Raw genomic sequence first — 16,168 nt, forward strand, 5'->3', positions numbered from 1 at the left:
CCGCGATTTCTTGCCGAGTTCATGGAAAATAATAAAAGGTCATCGATCGCGGAGACTATGGTTTCAATGGCGGTTGCTTAGAAATTAAAAGGCGACCTCTGCTCTTGTGTAAGAAATAGGAAAATAAGTCGATATTTATCTTGATCATGAGGTGAGCCTTCTAGTACTTTGGTTCTTGAACTTGTAAAATTGCAACAAAATTGTGCAATTTACAAAATCTTTTTTCGAATTCTAACAAACTTACCAAGTAACTTTCTCTGGTACTTTGATCTTTGAACTTGTAAAGTTTGAAAAAAGGTCATGAATTCTTATTACCCTGTTTATTGATGTCTACTTGAAATAAATGAAAAATTCTATTACTAGAAAATTGATGAAATCGCAAGTTAAAATAATTAGCTCTACGCATGTATGTTCAATAATAATCAGGTTATCCGAGTACCCACATAGGATGTGAATATTAGATTGCTGCCAGAGTGTATTTACAAATTCTATTTACAACATTCATCTATCTAGATATTGCATTAGGCTTCTGTAAAAACCTGTAAATTTATCGTTAAAAAGTGACTTTACATTTTTGTTTAAAATTATTTAATACTTTTCGTCGACATGTATTAAGATTTATATTATATTTATATATTTATCACAAGCTTATATAGCTTACTCATATGAACGAGGAGGTGAATAGAATTTACACAACAATTTGATATAATGATTACATAAAACATTCAATTTACATAAAACACGCAATCAATGAAAATAACATCTCAGCGTGGCAAATACATAAAAACGAATATTTACGACAATAACCAGATTCTCTGCAAAACATCAATCTGTCTATCTATTAGGTCAGAACTAGTCGTTAAGTATAAACAGACAGAAAAGTATGTTAATTCATAAATTACTGGTTATTGAATGGCATTGAAAGCTTTTAGACACTGACATAAGTGTTGAAAAATTCGAGATACTGAATTTAATTAAAAATTTGATTCTAATCCTAGTTAAATTAATAAGTTTTAAATTAATAAAAGAACTTTCCTAACGTACGTTGTTCTTACGCGTGGATTTGATTCTTGTAACTTTAGATGCGACTCGGTTGAGACAGCCGAACTATTGGGTGGCCAGTTGAAAGCATTGGCATCACACACCGACAATTTGGCAAGGGTGAACTCGCTGGAAGGCAGAGCTCGTAGCAATTTAGGTAGCGATGGTAGAAGCACCAGAGAATCAGAGTCATCGGAGGGTAGTGGCGAACTTAGACACGATACCGTGCAGACTACCACAATATACGAGTCTTTGGCTGCGGAATTGCGTGCCAAGCTGGGTAAATATTTCTTTAAAAATAATTTCCACCATTAAATTATTTAAATTAGAAAAATCTCTATTCGAACGACGACAGTGAATACATTTCTAAATTACAACTTTATTTTATTTGACAAAAATACAATTATACCTGTGTCATGAAATTTAACGCTAGAACCAGCAGAGTGGTCAGAACGACCAATTCGTTATTTTTCATAGAAATTTTGTTAATCTACGCTACATTTCTAAAGATTTGTATGGTATTTTATAAAATATATGAATAACACATTATATTGTATAATGCACATAATATACCTATAAATACAAATTTTCTGTGCTGAGTGTTGAAATACCTTGAGGCATTACAGATAGAAGAAAAGATACAAACATGGGTACAAGTAGGAATATCGATGACTGCTTGGTGTGAGAGGGAGATGAGCGCGAGACATGGCTTATTCCTTTTCAGGCAGAGGCAACTCAGGGGACAATGACGTGGGTCCGATTCTGCTGCCTCCGCGGGATTACGATACAGTGCACCGACACCGGGGCAATCTGGCTGGAATAGAATTCAGGCGCTGCCTGAATCAAACGATCGTAGGCGGTAGTACTACGGTTGACAGAGGCGGCACGAGGAGCGCGGCGAGCAGTGGAATAGGCTCGGACAGCGCTGCTACACCTCCACCTTATCAGAGTCATCATCCTTTGGGCCCCAGACCCTCCAGACCTTCTAGAGATTCTTCCTCCGGTAAGTCAATCATACCAGCTTTCATGCTTTTCTTTTTTTTTCTTCTGAAATTCCTACTTTTATATGTCGACTGCCGTCAATACAAATTTTCTATTCTTATTCTTTGACATCCTAATACGAGCTTTCATTCTTATCGAATTTCGTCCCACGAAAAGTATTCGGATTTACGTAAGAAGATTATACCATTCTTCTGGTTTTCTCTAACGGAAATTTCTATTTTTATATTTCGACTGCTAATAGAGGCTCTCATTCTTTTCGTTCCTGTCGAACTTTTATTTTTATTCTTCGACGTGCCAATACGAACTTTCATTCGTATCGTCCTCTCCTTTCCGGATTTCATCCCGCGAAATGCACTCGGACTTGCAGTGGATTTATCGTTGTAAATTTTCCTCCGAGATTTTCCTCGTTTTCTCCTTCTCGGATTTCTATCTTTTTTAATTCGTCTCTCAATAGAAGCTTCCATCCCATTTGTGTGCTCTGAATTTTTACTTTCATATTTTGACATCCTTTCCGAATTTCATTCCACGGAACTCATTCGAATTTCATTCCACGAAACTCATTCGTGTTTATCGTCGTGGATTTATCGCGGGACTCACGAGAATGATGTCACGCGAAACGTCGAAACGGATTCCGTAACGAAACGCCAAGCTAAATAGCGCGAAAGAGGGGAAATTACGACAGCACGGAGGCGTTACGTTCTCGCGGCGATTCGATAGTCATGCTGAGCAAGTGTGAAATTTATTGTGAATGAAAAGCGCGAGTAAACTCGTTGTTTACCGTGACTTCACGGTGCCAGAGACCGTAGCCATTCAAACGAGTCTAGTTTACTTTGGCAGAACCTATTAAAGCGATTTCAATTTTCTTTTTTTGTAAATATTTGTATCGTTTTAATAAAAAGATCAACCCACACCGTGAGAATTGTTCTCCTCCAATTTTTTAATCCGAGAATCCTAAAATTCCAATATTTTTTTATGATATTCGACGAGAAGAAGCTTTCACAGCCATACACAATACCATCGTTCGTTCCCTTGAATAAAAAGATTCAATAGCATCGTAAAGAAACAAGAATACAAGAGTAATTACACACGATTGTCGTCTAACTGCCAAATGGAAAGCGGTTGAAGTGTTTTCCTGGGAAATTAGGCGATCTGGCTGAACGCGCCATTACGCCCGCTAAACGATCGCGCGTACTGTTGGTTGATGCTGCACGAAAGTGAAAGTCTCCGCTTCTTGTTTTCCCGGTCCCGCTCGGGAAACGATCCCGTGATCCTTCTCCTTCGCGAAAACTGATGAACCGCGACGCAGTTGCTCTTCCGCGATATTAAATCCTGGAAGAAGTTCGTCATGCTTTTTGCTAACTTTAATTACATATAAAGATTACAGGAAAAGGCATGATAAATGTATTTCTGTTATCGTTTTTCCTCTTAGTATCACATTATTATTAGAAAGGAATATTTTTACACACGATAGATAAAAATGAAACAAACCTGTTATACGAAGATATGGTTCATGTAGAAGCAAAGATTGTAACCGTTGAAATAAATAATATTATATAATATCTTTTAAGTTAAGATTCAGATGAAAGAAATACGTTTTAGCCCGAAGGCCAAATAATTTATCAAATAAAATGACGGAAATTATATTTGTGTATAGAAATGATACTAGAAGGGTAAACAATTCAGAAGAAAAATATTTGTATTTTCGATACAAAATTTTGGCTATTTACTGTCCTCTTTCTTATAACAATATCATGAATGTCCGGACTATGGCAAATCACAGACAAATGTGATATAATCGGATGATTCAGAGTAAATATAATCATCATTTATTTCATATTCATCGCGTTAGAAGTTTATTCCAGCCTTTTTGGTTACTTCCCGAAGAAAAAAAGACGTCGGTAAACTTCAAAGCTAAAAGCCGAAGCTATAAAATTCTAAAAAAAAAACTTTCGTAAAACGTGGACGATACACGTAAAAAGTGAACTTTCTCCGAAATTTCGAGCGCAATGAAGGAAACGTGTTCGAACTTGAAATACGAAAAAAAAAAAAAAAAAGGAGAAGCAGCGTTGCGTTGAAGATTCGTGACGATGACAAAAATTTGGACGCTTTCTACCGGGTTGAACAGGTGGCCGTGTATGTTCCGCCTCGAATCTTATCGGCGCTCGTAGAAAACCGGGCGGAAGGCGACCCGGTAACCCAGTTTCTCGTCGAGCTACGAAAAATCGTTTCTTCGTACGTTCCTCGTCGTCGTCGTCGTCGTCGTCGTCATCCCTCCTCGATTTTTCTCTCTTCGCGTCATTGCTCCTCGAGCTGAATGCAAACGCGCCTCTAATATCGCCAATCCTCTCGTCTGCTTTCACTTCGATCGCTCGACGAAGATTCTCCTTTGGAATTTTATCCCGACGAATCGCTAAACGAATACGCCTTCGTCGAAGAAAGTTTCGTTTTTCGAAACGTTTCTCGGAATTTTTCATCGTCCCGACCCCTCTCGATTTATTAACGCTCCCTACACTCCTTGAATTTTTCTATTTCAATATTGCACTCACTTTGGCGAATAAAAAGAATTTGTAATATTTCATGACGCTTAACGTAGAATTGAAACGAGGAATCGTAGTAAATCGCAGTAAATTATGTAATACCAATGATTTTTATTTTTCGTCCAAACCGATAATACTTTTTATTAACATTTTTATTTGTTAGAAAAGTATAATTGATTCGAAGATGACCGAAGAAACGTAGCAGGGTTAAGTTTGCTATGCAGTAGCGAGATAGTACATTTCTCATTCATTTTTGTTGTAGTTTTTTAAGAGATAATTGTTTGTTATTTATGTCATTTGGCGATCTTTTGATAATAAAGGAAAGGGACTATTTAATAGCACATTTGTACACCTACTTACGCAGGAATGGTCGGACAAAGAATAACTGAAAATTGACAAAAACCAAATTAACCCATCCGATTCTTGGACATCTTACATAAAACGAAAACGAGGTAAAAAGATTGGGATAATCAAAAACAAATGAAAGGTAATAAAGAGGAATGGCTGAAACTTGCCTGACCACATAGCGGCGCAAGCTGCTTAAACCTGCTATTACCTGGCAGAACACTACCTATATTCAAAAGCGTGATTCCTAAGAAAAAACAACGTCGCGTTGGTCGAAACGTGGCAAGCTCCCGCAGGTTGCCTTTAATCGGCGATAAAACAGGATTAAAGAGGGCCTCTCCACTCGCTCAGGGATTGAAACTTCAAAGTCAGTCGGCGGTCGTTGTTAAGGCGTGCCGCGTTCCCCATCTCACCGTGAAACACGTTTTTAACGGACGACTGACCTATATAGCGAATAAACGAATAAATTTCGCGAACGAAGGAAGCCAATGAAAGAGAGAAGAAAAAAAGCACGAGAGAAAAAAAAAAGAAAAGGAGAAGAAGAAGAAGAAGAAGAAGAAGACAGAGGAACCAGGTTGTTTTTGTGGTCGTGTATCGGTGTTGACCGAGCTCCGTGTTTTAACTACGTGCACGAAGAGGACGTTGGTATTGGGCACCTGTTACAGTCGAAGGAATACCGTTAGGACGTCGTGTCAGCGGCAGGTACCAGCCTACGGGTACACGCATACATCTTCCTCGAGCTCCGCAGGCAGCCGCAACCGGGCAAAAATCGAGCTGCTTCGACACCAGGCCCTGATGTCCAGACGCCGCTACCGGAATCGCTACACGCGTTCCAGCCGGAGAGTATCTGTTCCGCTAATTCGACGTCTGTCGTCCGACTAGGGTTATCTCATGAGCACCTGCACGGTTGAGACAGTCGATGTGTTGTAAATTATGTTTGAGTCAGAGAGGAGTTAGAAGAATGTTTGATCGATGACAGATAGGATTGGAATCATGAGTGTTAACTGGCAGATGGTTTTTTTTTTTTTTTTTAGTTTGTTGCGTTAGATTGCTTCGATGGGGATTTGGAAATGGAGAGTGTCGAGGTTGAGAAGATTGATATTTCAGACTTACGAAAAATGTTACGAAATTAGTTTAGGCGGTTTGTAAGTGGATTTTCGATTATGTTATATTAGGAGGTTTCTAAATTGGATTTTGAATTAAGTATTTTAGGAGGTTTCTGACTGCTGTTTCAATATTCAGTAGATTTCTAAATAGCGTTTCTTCGATCAACGCCGTTTTTCAGTCCTATCTATAGTATGTTAATGAAGCGTGTTTTCTAATTCGAATTAAATGAATTCATTAAACGAAGTATTTTAAATAAATTTATAGTTCGTCGAATTGAATTGCTTCGATTAGAAATTAGAATATGCAGAATGGTCTCTCTGAATTAAATTAATTCGAAAGGTTCTTTAATTGGTACTTCTGCGGGTCTACGAAACTAAATCCTATCGAAATGCGATTTTTAATTCGAATTAATTCAGCCAATTTGTATTAACGAGCGTGGAATTAAATCAGCGAATATCCATAAATCCCAGTTAGAAATTTTAATTCCGAGATACGACACAGTCGTTCGTTATTCCTGTGCAATTTGCATTCTGCGGAGCTCGAATGACTAGAAAGAAATAAATTTCAAATGTTATGGGTTGAAATCTGTCCAGGTGTCGTGCAGTTGTTTTTTGGTCCCATGCAATTAAATCGTGAATGGATCGGAAGTCATTTGGCAGATTTACGACCTTAAAGCGAGCATACATCAGAGACTTAGATAATTATGCGATTTTTCATTGAGCACCGATGTTTTCTAGCCGAACGTGCCACTGACCGACTAAAGCCGCTTTTCACCAACGTCAGTTTTTATGGACACTCGCTATTAATCTTTCCTGGATTTTCGGCTCCATTTAATCTTTTTACGACGACCTTAATACACACAGCCTTTTAATACTTTCTCTATGAGCTCGAAATCTTTACAAATCGTACTCGAAAAGTACGCTTCGTGCTCTAAGGAATTTTCCCTAAAGCGTCGTTAGATTGTTAAACGCGGAAGTTTACTGTAAAACAAAATAGATTTGCGCCAGTAGTAAAAATTAAGATAACTTTATTAAGAACTGTGTCATTATCTACACATCATTATCTACGTTGTCGATCAAGAAATTAATTTCCATACATATACTGAGTCTTCTGTCAATTTAAAATAATGTTTATAATTTCCCTCGTTATTATATACAGTGGCGAATAAAAAGATATTTAAAATTGCCACACTATGAGCTCCAATAACTTCTGTATTAAAAATTGATTACCATATTGATAACGGTCATCTACGTATTATAATCGTTCACTGCTCCTATTAAATGTAAATCCATTTTCTAAACTTTTCTTTATCCGTCACGGTAAATGCTTGATGAAATAATTTCTTAAGACAACAGAATTCTCAATTCACTTCCTTCTTTAAATCTTTCACTTGTACGGAGCACACGGTGATCCCAAACGTATGCCGCGAACGTGTTAAAATCAAAAGACGACAAAGAAGGAAACGTTGAAGCCTGTCTAGGAAAATAGTTCGGCTCGTTATATCATTGGTGTTTTACGCGGCACGAAGGAACCCGTTTCGCAACAGGTGTCTCGGGGACACGGCTCGATCACGATTTCCACGTTCGTATCTCCATATAAGCGGCGCTTCTCGCTCGTTCGCGATCTGGCATACTTTGCTCACGATCCGCGATCCCTGTATCGCTGTTTCTCGCGCGCTGATGCATCGCGCGAAACTATCCTGTGCTTGCCAGATTCCGACCGTCGATTAAGACGATTAATTTATCGCCACGTTCGGTAGCTACTTTATCCTCGAAGTGTTACTTCGTCGCGTGTACTTTTGATATAGACCTTAATGGATGATTGGTAGATTGCAGATTTTTATGCATTTATGGCAGACTGAAAGGTGCAACATTGCAGAAAATATAAAATATCCACTTAAATTCTTAATTTAAGACTGCCTGTAAAGTAGTAGACATAAAAATACACGGTCTAGCGATTGGTCTAATGAAAAATAGACTTTTCGTTTAAGTAATCATCGTTTGGGGTTTTTGATTGATTAATTATATTTTTTTTGTGCAGGAAGTTAAGTAGAACATTTTTTCAAAGGGGTTTGTAGTTGGATAATCGTCCTTTATAAAGGACATTTTTTCTAAAGAAACTTCTAATCATACAGTTAATTATATGTTGGGGTTATAAATTTGATTGCCGTAGAAATTTCAAGCATTCGCAACGTGATTCGTAATTCGTGTATGTGTGCAACTGCACAAAGAATAAGTAATTAACTTTTGTTTCATTTTATAAATCGACTGCCTTGCTTTCAGCGTTTAATTCATTTTATGAATCAATCATTTCAATCTTTCTTTTTAATCAATCTTACCATTAGTGCTTAGTATGTTTTACAAATCGACAACATTTCCTATCCACTCAATTTCAATATAAAATCTAATCCCTTTTTTCTCCAGAGACAATCCACTTTCTCATTCAATTACTCACGAACACCAGCACGACCGAGAAAAAGCAATCGGGTCTATAGAACGGGTAGAACTATAGTTGCAACCTCTTCTCAGGATCCCAAGGATCGTCGATGATATTCAGAAGAATCTCAGGCTCTTTGCCTTTTAACTTTTACCTGGTGCGGCATTCGCGTTTGCACGGTGTATTGCGCAAAGTGTTAGCTCTCGAAAGGCTGATTTCCATGAACGTTCGCCTTCTCGCGTCCTTTCTTATTTAACCTATGTTCTGTTATGATCTTTGATCAATTTCGACCGAATCGTACTTCTGTATTGTTGGACAGTTTCTTAAATTCTCTCTTTTTTTGGTGAAAGTAAAGCGTGACAAAGATATAAAAAAAAAAGGTTAGTAAACGTCGTCGTGTATCGAAAGATAATGACGAGGATCGATACGAACGTGTACCAATCCACCGACTGTTGATGAATTCGCGTGCAAATCGACCTCGTGGGAGGTCACACACAACAGCGGAATAAAGTTCCGCATTCTCGGCCCACAGCCTGAGGCAGCTGTTAGCCTGCCTCCTCTTTCGGCCTCGTCTCGACGTCACACGTTGCCTTCGTGTCTTTTCCAGCTTCTTTTCAAACCTTGCTGACCTCTTCGAACAGATTTGAGAAAGAGACACACGTTGATCTTTTTCTTTCGTTTCTTCTCCCTTTTCTTGGCCAAGCGACAGGTTGCTTGATAAAAGAGAAATTGAGACTCTTACCGAGGACTCTCTCGATTCTTCTTCTTCTACCCTCGTGTTTTTAGCTGATCCATTGTTCAATCGTAGCTTTCTACTTTGTAGAACGAAGGATTCATGGCGGAGTGATTAATCCTCGAAATGATGTCAATCATTTTCTATACCGATAGACTCATTTGAAACGCACCTGTACGATATAAGGGATATGTGCGTATAGGATATATCAAAAGGAGAAAAGCTTGTTCAATCACTACTATTACCCTCAGTTGTAATCATCATAATCCAGTAGCGTGTACAGTATAGTGTTGGTGAAATTTCAAAATGTTTGGTATAACGTATAATTCATTCGTAAAAATGTGATCTGTATAAAAACTGTACAAGAATATAGTCTCTTTAATTTATTTACAAAGTTATTATGTTCTGCGCATAGAAGATTGATTGTAAATAAGCTTGCTATATAAGAAAAAGGGAATGTTAATCATTTGTGATTTATTTCAGACGACGACTGGGGAGTGCCAGCAGAAGAGAATGATTATTTGCCAGAGACGGAAACGACTGGCACGAGTCTAACGCTGCCAAGATTACCAAGAAGTCCTGAAAGATTGCCCAGTCAAGTGAACAGAGGTGTTTCACCAAGTTGTAATAGAAGTCGTAGAGCACCAGAGTTTAGGCAACGATCGCCTAGCCCTCAGTATCAACCGAGGATGAATCCTGGTGAAGTGACTAGCCCTAGAGAAAGATTCCAGGATGCTAAGGAGATGTTTCGAGCTATGGAGAGAGAGGCTATCTCTAGACCTGTCCTTTCAAGACAGAGAGATGTTGACAGTCATCCTGCTCATAGGTATGGCTCTATTTTCGTGATCTTTCTTCTTTTCGTCACTTTCTTGCTCTTTATCTTCATCTTTTTATCTGCAGTTAAACCTTTGACCTTTACCTTCAAGTAAATTTCCTTGGTTAAATAAAGGAAATATGTAATGAAGCACTAATAAGTACAGATATTCTTCTTAATTAATATTATCAGTCAGAATCATTTCGTTTTACGTATGAGTCGCTTAGAAGTCAATTGAATCAATTCTGTCTTTTACACATTTCTTCGTTTGTGTACACAGTACATGTATTATTGGTGCTTCACCTTTGAAAAATGAGATTAATACATTTTCTCGATAAAGTTAGTAAAATTAGTTAATGCGTGGTTGACGTGCAAATCAGGAAGATTTACATTGGTTTGACAAGCGCTAAAGCTATCCATAACTAAAAAGAAGATGAAGAAAAAGATAGTGAAAAGACAGTTCTATTCCTCGTTATGAAATACAGATGACATAACTCAGATACCATCATACCTGAAATACCTGTAATATCTTTATGTCTCTAAAACATTTTAAAATCATAAATACTTTTTTCTCTTAAAGACACTATTGACAGAGAGCTTAGAAATTGAGAAAGACACGATATACCACTAATAAAAAGTTAAAAGTCAAGGTACATATATATATAGCGATTAGAATCAATTGGAAACAGCTTTCAGTACCACAAATGCCATTATGGCAAACGTGGATCTTAACGAGTTCGACGTATTCGTTTTCTAATCCAAAGAATCTGCACCGATTCCATTGTGAGGGACCGATTCGACCAGCCTCTTCTCATTTTCTCCCGTGCCCAGACTAGAAAGACTAGTTTTAAAAGGCCACGCGGTTGTCTTTGCTTTTTCCCCTGGTGGCATTCGTTTTGGGCCAGCAATCACCGGTGTCAATCTCAAGTAAAAGCTGCCCGACCAGCTGGAGAGCGATTCCAGAGCAAATAGCAGCTGAAAAGTCGACGATTGTCTCATAGATAACATATACCTATATGCGAGCTCGGTCCATTGATGCCAGCCAACGAACTTCTCATTCAGAGCACGAAGAATATATTTCAATGGTGTTTGCTTGACTTCCTACTAACTTTATTTCTATGAAAATTATCGTTTCACTCGACGGCTATTCGAGTTAAATAGAAATAAAATGATTCAATTCTATCGAGGTTAAAGCATTAGCTTTCGAAAGATTTGACATTAATCACTAGACTGCGGACTCTTTTTGTAAATTTATGAGAGGTTTGTAAGTGTGAAAAACGAACAGAATGCAAATAACATATGAAATGTTTAATGTGGAGTATTTATCGTAATACTTTATAGGCGAAAGAAATTTCTGCTTAGGTTTTATTTCTTTCATTGAAGCTATAAAATTTAGATAAATACTCTAAGGTAGCTTGAAAGAATATGATATTTTCTATAAGTACATATTACACTATTTACTGGATGAAACAAATCACTGTTTATATTTCATAAAAATACGAATTTCAATAAATATTTGCAGTCTATTAATCATACAAACGCGCGCGCACACACACACATACATACATATTCTGTATTAAGAAATTGTTGAAAATTGGATGTATTGGATAGTATGTTAATTTGGTTTCTAAGCGACTGGTCTAGGATTCTATTTATTAGTTCGTGGTTTAAGTTCGTTGTAGATTGTTCAGGGAAATTGATGAACGTCCCTATCGATTTATTTCGCGACAAGCGACTGCCAGAAGTAGCACATGGCAAGTGGAACGAATTCGGAAGTGGCACATAGTGATATAACTCTGTGAGCTCTTCCAAACGTGTCTAGAAAATTCCAGATACCTTGTCCATTTGATTTAAATAGATTCGATGACTTAGCCTCTGAATTTAATGGAATAGGCTAAATATTTCCATCAATGTGGAAGTATTAAAACTTGCGAATGATCTTGATAAACTCCACTTTCTATTAATTTTTTCATTTTTCATTACGTAAATGTACAATTAATATTCAAGAAACAAATGTTTTATCCCCGTAAGATCATTAATAGCAACAAGTATAGCGAAAAATTCTAAAATAAATTTAGAAAATAGAATTTGTAACGTCCTCACTTCTTTGTACTTTTCAATTTATGGAGATTATCAGTATCATGACTTTGATTACGGATCAACAGATCCGTAGTGTCACGTGAAAATTTCCCTGCACGTTTGCTGCGTGTTTATGACACTATGAGTGTGTTGCGTGTCTGACTATGCGAGCTGCATCTCCTTAGGATACCGAGTGTAACCTGTTGCACGAATTCCACTTCCGATTCAATGAAGACAGGTTCTGATTGCAATAAAATTTGCTTTGAAGTCGGAACTCTTGTATATTTCTTATTGTTCATACGGAAAGCAAGTAGTTAACAAGTTGTTAAGTCATGTTGTTAGAAAATACTAACAGGTTAAAAGTGCACTATTATTAAGAATGTTGAATTCCAACATCTATTACCTTGAAAATAAGAATAATTACATTTTCCTGGGAAAAATTATTTACATCATTTTATCACGTTTAAATTAAATTATCATGTTTACGTACATATAAACATATATCGGTTTCTTTCAACCAATTAAAAAAACAAAGAGTTTAAGAAAATCTGTTATCGAAGAAGATAAAAGTAAACTTGGTAAGATCTACTTATTGTTAATCATCGTTTAATGTTTTCTGATATGTGACGAATTTTTATGTGTAATAGGGTCGAGTCAGCGAGGCAGAGCCACGAGGACCAATCTACTCGTCAGCATTCGGCGAGCAACAGTTCAACGACTGGCCACGAACACCTGATCAGACGGAATCATTCGGAGGTATCGGAACGAGAGAACGATATTTCTTACAGGGCCCGACCACGGCCGCGAACCCATCATTACGCGATGGAACGCCCACCGGAGCAAGAGGTCTCGAGGCCTCGGCCGAGAAGCTTCTACGAAAACCCAACCGTTGGAAGAGACTTCCGAGATCAAAGGAACGTCGCTGATCCGAGAGAAGTAAGGGTCATTGATTCCACGCCCTCCTCTTCGACCGTTCCTCGAGTTTCCTGCCACGAAAAAATCCTGAAACTCGTTATTGTCATCTCATCGTCAGAAATTCTCTGGAATTATTTCCATAATATGTTTTGTATATGTTTTGTATATATAATATATGAAGATCATAGGGGATTGACATAATATGCAACATTCTTCGTTTCACATACGAAGATTACAGGAGAGGAACACGATAAGTTACATTTTTCTTTCTAAGATAAAAGAAGATTTTTTAATTCAATATGTTATCGTGTATATTAGCAAAATTATCTTTTTGTTTGATTAGGTACATATATCCTCTTCGAAATTTCAAAAATACTGTTTAATCTTAGTATTAGCATTTTAGTCATTTTTACAAAACGTCGTAAAATATTAAGCTATTTTTAAGAGGCTTGTATTGGATCTAAGGGGTGGTATTCATTTTCAACTGTCATACTATTCTTCGATTACGAAATGACGTTAAAATTAGAAAATCAACAATATGTTTGCCATATTTTTCTCCTGCAATCCTCATATTCATATTTTCTAGATTCGATTTACAATTGTATTTCAAGATTCTCGATTTTGCGACTGCATGATTCCAAGTGTCGTCTGAAACTTTCTTATTTGGATTTGCACTTTCTACGACCACTAGTGGCGATCTTGCATGGAAATGCTAATTGCTTGTTCTGTGGATAAGGAGTGGCGTGATTTCTTGCTTCTTCTACTATGTTGTTTGCTTGTGAATTTTACTGCAAATAATGCTACTCTCTAGTACAAGCCTATCTCGTAGTACTGTTTGTGCTTGTAGGGTGAAAAGAAAAACGTATTACTGTGAACTTCCATAACGAAGAATGTCATTGCCAGTCACTCATTGACAAGTTGTCTTTTTTAAGAAACGTGTAGTATTATACTCCGTTAATCACTTTCGATTCTATATGTATTACTACAGCTACAAGTTTCTACTTTATACCGACATTGAAGTATTCAGTGCTTTGTTTTATTAAATTTCAACATCTTATATTATATATTGTAGTAATCGTTACATTATCAACATCCAATTCTTCACAATCTGAGCTGTAAAGGTCCTCATTTTGCATTGAATTAAACCATTAACTTCTTCTATTTACCAATTATTTTTGTTATTGAAGAAGATTGAATTATGTTTTGCATTCCTACACAATGCGACATTATGTCGTCAACCTGTTACCATTTGAACAATATTTTATTATCGATAAACGCATCATCTACCAATTACATCTGTTACATTTATGTATTCTGTGCATGCCTTATTACGTTGCACATTTTCATACCACTGAGTTTCACTACCACTTCTACATTTTCACTAGACTATAGTCGTATGTGTCTCTTCTATGAATTACGTCTGTTATATTTATGTATGTTATGCACGTCTACGATTATATTATACATTTCTACGTAACTGAACTTCACTACTACTTCTACAATATCTTCATTAAATTGTAGATGTACTCATGCACCTTCTACCAATTACATCTTTTACATTTATGCATGTCTGCTATTATACAGTTTTACATAATTTACCCTTACGTCGTCAATGCTTAAACCTTTATTATCACTTCTACAATAGACATGTTCATTAAATCATCAACTTGTTTAACTTTTACCAATTGTTCCTGTTACATTTATATGCCTATTATTACTTTATACATTTCTATATAATTTAGCAGTACATCGTCAATGTTTATACCTTTATTATCACTTCTAGAATAGGTATGTTCATTAAATCATCTCGTCTTGTTTAATTTTCGCCAATTATTTCTATTTCGTAAAATTTTGTCGACAGGCTCGAGATTTCCGTGACCGTGCACACGTGCGAGAGATACGCGAGAAAGTGCGTGCCAGGGCAACCACGTACCAGGAACTCTCCGAACACGAGAGATACCCAGGTCTGGATCGCGACAGCGCCAGGCCACCCTTGGAAATTGTGCCCACACCGGGTCGATATCGACACAGCTACGCAGAGCCGCCTAGACTCGGTCTAGCAGCCCTTCATCCGTATTGAGTCGATTTGCTCGTTGTTAACTAATAAATTATTTAATTAATCGACCGTATCGTTATCGTACCATTCGCGGCTGTCCAGCGTCCTCGACGATTCATCGTGAAGACGTTAAGTGTAGTAATTACGGGAAGCAAATGTAAACCTCATGACGATGATTTCATATTAGGATATTTTGTTGAGAATTTCTTTTAGAAAACGTGATTCGTTATAGAAAGATCTAGATGTATCTCCGAAGCTTCTGTTCTTAAATAGCAACATTCTTTAGATTCTTCTGTTTAATTAATCCTTTCAGGAACAATTTTGTCGACCCTATAGTATAGAAACTTGTTAAAAATAATTACAGATAGTAATTTAGATAAATATTTATCTTTGGAAATTTCATTTCACTAAATTGTATTGATGAGTAGTAATAATAATTTTACTCCAATAGAAACACATCTTTTGGAATGATTTTTTAAAGAAAGTAGATCGCACCAAAATTTCAGATTAATTTTACAAACAAGCACGTTTAACGTGTGTATTAATTAGTAAGTTATTAAAGTACGATGTTGCTCGACATTTTCTGTTGACATTGCATAGCGTGAAAGAGTTAATTGAAATTTGATAAATCTTCTCATAAATCTTATAAACCTTCCTAAATTTACAATTATTGCTGTTAGAATGTTCACTGCCATATTGTATCTCTCTCAATTGACATCAGAATCGAAAGAGGAAAAGGAATAAAATTTATTCTTCTGAAATTATATTATAATGGCGAAGCTACACGTCTTGTGTGCTTTTCATTTCGATGGTTTCGTTTGCCTCACTTTTATACGATAGATTCAAGGAGGTCGTGGATTTTTCTATGGAAAAACGTCGATGGCCCTGAGCGATCGGGACGAACGGCGATCGAGCATTTATTATTCTCTCTTGAGCTCGTGCCGTTCGTCGCGACATGATCCTCGAAGTCGTGGGTCGTTTGTTGACCTTTGACTTCCGTGCACTATATTGTTATTCGCGCCGGATGCCAGACTAACGATAATGATAGGAACAAGTAACAAGCAGTAATATTGACAATAACAGTAACAATAATAACGGTTAAT

The 16,168-nt window shown here is 36.9% G+C and overlaps 1 protein-coding gene across 2 annotated transcripts in view; it reads left to right on the forward strand.

The window, feature by feature from the left end:
• Positions 1-16,168, forward strand: part of LOC126873620 (uncharacterized) — a 39,094-nt gene extending 22,926 nt beyond the window's left edge. For both annotated transcript variants that reach the window (XM_050634685.1, XM_050634684.1), the window contains exons 4-8: positions 1,083-1,321; positions 1,766-2,044; positions 9,685-10,027; positions 12,742-13,030; positions 14,871-16,168. In XM_050634685.1, the coding sequence (XP_050490642.1) occupies positions 1,083-1,321; positions 1,766-2,044; positions 9,685-10,027; positions 12,742-13,030; positions 14,871-15,089 (1,369 nt within the window). In that variant the 3' untranslated portion in view covers positions 15,090-16,168. The remainder of the gene's footprint in view (positions 1-1,082; positions 1,322-1,765; positions 2,045-9,684; positions 10,028-12,741; positions 13,031-14,870) is intronic.

The sequence above is a fragment of the Bombus huntii genome, chromosome 15 (assembly GCF_024542735.1).
Source record: "Bombus huntii isolate Logan2020A chromosome 15, iyBomHunt1.1, whole genome shotgun sequence".
NCBI lineage: Eukaryota > Metazoa > Arthropoda > Insecta > Hymenoptera > Apidae > Bombus > Bombus huntii.